At 49.4% G+C, this 4,492-nt stretch overlaps 1 protein-coding gene across 1 annotated transcript in view; it reads left to right on the top strand.

The window, feature by feature from the left end:
* gpat3 (glycerol-3-phosphate acyltransferase 3) overlaps positions 1–2,704 on the top strand; it is a gene marked incomplete in the record, with an annotated part of 7,337 nt that extends 4,633 nt beyond the window's left edge. The window contains 6 exon segments of the mRNA XM_024298910.2: positions 16–131; positions 373–428; positions 514–599; positions 704–832; positions 1,007–1,086; positions 1,166–2,704. Of these exon segments, the coding sequence (XP_024154678.1) occupies positions 16–131; positions 373–428; positions 514–599; positions 704–832; positions 1,007–1,086; positions 1,166–1,298 (600 nt within the window).
* Between the last annotated feature and the right edge of the window lie 1,788 nt (positions 2,705–4,492).

Genomic DNA, 4,492 nt, shown 5'->3' with positions numbered 1-4,492 from the left:
CAGCCTTGTCCACAGGTGGGGCAGATTCACGGGGGGCTGATGGGGGTCATCCAGAGGTCCATGCTGAGGTCCTGCCCCCACATTTGGTTCGAGAGGTCCGAGATGAAGGACCGGCACGCCGTGACCAGCAGGTGAGGCGGCAGCAGAGCGATGAGTCCAGCTCATCCGGGCCGCAGCAGAACCCAGATTAAAGCAGTTTGACAGAAACGTCCGTCAGAAACCTGCTAGAGCTTTGACTCACAGAGAAGTACAGATGATCAGAAAGAGGTTTAAATGTTTGAAATGTTCATAACCTGAGAGCAGCAGCTGCTGTAGAACCTTTAGAACCTGAAAACGTTCTGGTTCCTGATGGAAGCTGATCTTCTGCTGCAGGCTCAGAGCGCACGTCTGCGACAAGAACAAACTCCCCATCCTCATCTTCCCTGAAGGTGGGTCCGTCTCGGTCTGTTTGTGTCTCGTCTGGTCCCGGGTCAGCCATGCCCCCCCCCCCCTGACTCCGCCTCTTCTCGGCAGGAACCTGCGTCAACAACACGTCCGTCTTGATGTTCAAGAAAGGAAGCTTTGAGATCGGAGGAACGATTCATCCGGTCGCCATCAAGGTGAGACTCTGTGACGACCTGCAGTGACCTCAACCGGTTGAGCAGACGTGCACGGCTCCGTGCACGGCTCCGTGCGCGCGCTCACCGTGCGCTCCATGTCTCAGTACGACCCTCGCTTTGGAGACGCCTTCTGGAACAGCAGCAAGTACAACATGGTGAGCTACCTGCTGCGCATGATGAGCAGCTGGGCCATCGTGGTCAACGTGTGGTACCTGCCCCCCATGACCATCCAGGTACACCCCCACTCACCTGTACACCTGTCAGCTCTGGGTACAACTGCCTGGATCAGAATTTTCATTAAGTGTTTGTTTGTTTGTGTTCTGTGTTTGTATTGTTGGTGTTTGTATGGTTTGTGTCTACTGTGTTTGTTTGTTTGTTTGTTTGTGTGTTTTTGTGTATTTGTCTAGGAGGGGGAGGATGCAGCTCATTTTGCCAGCAGGGTGAAATCTGCCATTGCGCGTCGGGGGGGCCTGCTGGACTTGGCATGGTGAGCAGTAATCAGATTACTCTCAGAGACAGACCTGATCTCCTGCAGGACCTTGAGAACCCGCTCTTTGCTTCTCCAGGGACGGGGGCCTGAAGAGGGGGAAGGTGAAGGACTGTTTCCGGGAGGAGCAGCAGAAGATGTACAGCAGCATCGTGGTGCAGAACGGCAGCCAGCCCCCGGGGGCCATCCGAGCCCCCCATGAGGACGAGTGAACCCCCCAAGAGGACGAGTGAACCCCCCAAGAGGACGTTTCTCTGCTTCAGTTCTCTGTAGAACTCCGTTTCCGCTGCGGTTCCTCAGCCTGCAGTACACCGAGCTAACCAGCAGATGGCGGTGTGGGATCACACAACTCTAGCAGTCTCCATCATCAGTGAGATGAGGAAGAGCTGCTGCTCATAAAGATACTCTGATGAACTTAACAGGTTCCTGGAAGGACAGAAGAACCAGAGAGACGCTCTGCAGGAACCTGAGCTGGAGTTCTGCAGAACTTCTGAGGTTCTGAGGAGTTCAGCTCAGGTTGATGTGAAATACTGATCAAAGTCAAAGTCAACTTTATTGTCAATCCTTCATATCTGCTGACATACAACAAATTGAAATTCCGTTTCCTGCTCTCCCAGAAAAGACAATTTACAACATTATGATGGTTTCAGCACAGACACGAGAAGAAGATCTCCTCTGGTCCTGATATCTGGTCCTGATCTCTGGTCCTGATCTCTGGTTCTGATCTCTGGTCCTGACCTGTGGTTCTGACCTCTGGTTCTGATCTCTGGTCCTGATATCTGGTCCTGATCTCTGGTTCTGATCTCTGGTCCTGACCTCTGGTCCTGACCTCTGTTTCTGATCTCTGGTCCTGACCTCTGGTCCTGACCTCTGTTTCTGATCTCTGGTTCTGACCTCTGGTTCTGACCTCTGGTCCTGACCTCTGGTTCTGACCTCTGTTTCTGATCTCTGGTCCTGATCTCTGGTCCTGATCTCTGGTCCTGATCTCTGGTTCTGACCTCTGTTTCTGATCTCTGGTCCTGATCTTCTCCATTTTTGTCTCCATGACGACTAAACAATCAGTACCCCCCGATTAGCCGAGTTCAAATCATCTCAGGATGAAGGATCAGAATCTGCGTCTCTTCTGGAAGATCAGATCATCCAGATTATAATCCGGCCCTTCGTTGAGGTCCGGACTCAGCGGGCCCATCTTCATCCTGCAGGTCAGAGGAGAACTTCTGAATCTTCTCCGGGTTCAGAGAAGGAGCTTCTGAGAACCTCAGCTGAACAGAACCGAGATCCAGAGAAACGTCTGAGGGAAACGCGGGTCGTGACCCGTCAGGGGACCGGCTGACCCGGATCGGTTCTGTTCAGCTGGATGTTCCCCGTTTTTAAAGTCTCCTGCAGCAGAATCCTGCTGGAACAAACGGTTCTGGTTCTGGTCCGGGGGTCAGATTCTGTTTGTGACTTAAATAAGGAGAATTTCCCCAGAAATCCTGTTTTCATCATGATTCGTTTTATTTTTGTTGTTGTTCGTTTATTGGTTGTTTGTTTGTTTTCATGTTTTTCTCCTGATGATTCAAACAGATCTCGTCTCCATCAGATCAAATAAAGATTCAATAAAATCATTTTAAACAACTTTTTATTCTGAAATCTTTGTCTCTCATCTGATCAAACTGGACTCAGTTTTCTGTCCAGAACCTCCAGAACCGGACCGGTTCTGCTTAGACACAAGAACCTTGAGGGGGTTCTGGGGTGAACCCCTCGCGGCGCTGCGCGCGTGACCGTGATGAAGAGCAGCGAGTGTGAAATAGCGGGGGCCTCCTCCTCCTCCTCCTCCTCCTCCTCCTCCTCCTCCTGTTTGTTCTCCTCTAACAGGATGGTGAATTATTAATCGGATCTAAAGCCGATCCCATAACCCGATTGTTGAGGTGGGATTGTTGGCGCGCGCCGCTCCGCCGCTCCGCGCGCGCTGATGTATGTGTCTGCACATCTTTATGTCCACTTTAATGCGATTCCGATGGATTTCAGAGGGACATCATCAAAGACACCGCCTGACCCCGCCGGCCGCCCGCGCGCAGCCCGCGCACAGCCCGTGCACGCCTTCCATTTACTGGTGCCCCCCCCCCCGCACGCGCGCTGCAGGTGCGCTCAGTTAATATGAAGCCGTTTCCAAACTGAACCCGGTTCGAGTCTTCCGGATCTTCTCCGGGCCGCCGCGAGGACCGACTCACGCGCTGAACGGCGGGAAAACGCGGCCGGATCGATGCGCTCCTGTAGGCTGCAGCTGGACCTCCAACAACAGAACCTCTGACCCGGTTCGGACAGAAGAGATCCGTCTTTTCTCTGATCCAAAGGATTTTCTTTTCTGTTTCTCTGAAAATAAACTGTTTTCATTTCAGCTTCACCGAAAACATCAAAGCGGTTCCGATCGGAAACTGAAACCCAGTAAACCTGAGATTCACGTCCAAACCCAAATTTAAACCTGCAGAGCGGGGTGACCTGCAGCTGAACGCTTCAGAATCAGAACCGCTGCTGAGTCCGGTCGGTTCTGGGGTCTGCAGGTCCAGCCGGGCCGCCTGCATTACTGCTTCCGAACGTCATGCATTCAGAACTCTGGTTCTGCAGATCCGTTAGAAGAGCTTCAGATGTTTTGTCTTTGTTGTGTCGCGATAACATAAATGTGATTCTGAGGCGATGAATCGAAGAGAAATAAGAGAAAACAAGAAATTCAAAATGTAAAAAAACAAAAAACTTTATTATAATCTGTTAGAAAATCCTTTTTTACTCCAAGAATCCTCAAAACCGCAGACAAGATCCTGGAGGATCAGAAACGGGATCCCGGAGGATCAGAAACGGGATCCCGGAGGATCAGAAACAGGATCCCGGAGGATCAGAAACAGGATCCCGGAGGATCAGAAACGGGATCCCGGAGGATCAGAAACATTCATGTTTTATCTGATCTGAACGGATAAAACTTCATGATTTAATAGAAATTATTATTTTGTATTTAATTTTTTTTTATGTTTGACCCAAAAATATTTAGAAAGTGTTTGGAAAAAATGTTTGTATTAAATCTAAAGACAAAAACAAAATCACTTTTCTGTAAATATTGTTGAGTAAAAACGTCAAACGTTCAGTCAAATTGATCTTTCTGTTCTAATGAACCTTCATAATGTTTAGAAGATTTATTATTTCACTTTTAGGAATAAAATAATTAAATTAATCCTCCAAATCAAAAACCTGAAACCCAGCGGAGAAAAGGGATGAAAGCAAAGATCTGAACCCAGAGACCATCAACGTCCACCGAGTCGGACGCAGAACCACAAAAACGGGATTTCTGCTGTTCTCTGAGATTTTTGAGCAAAACTAAAATAATTTTATGGATAAAATCAAAGCGGTTCCAGAATCCATCGTCAGCCGTTTT

This window comes from Oryzias melastigma, linkage group LG12 (assembly GCF_002922805.2).
Source record: "Oryzias melastigma strain HK-1 linkage group LG12, ASM292280v2, whole genome shotgun sequence".
NCBI lineage: Eukaryota > Metazoa > Chordata > Actinopteri > Beloniformes > Adrianichthyidae > Oryzias > Oryzias melastigma.
This window is presented reverse-complemented; position numbering and strand designations above follow the sequence as displayed.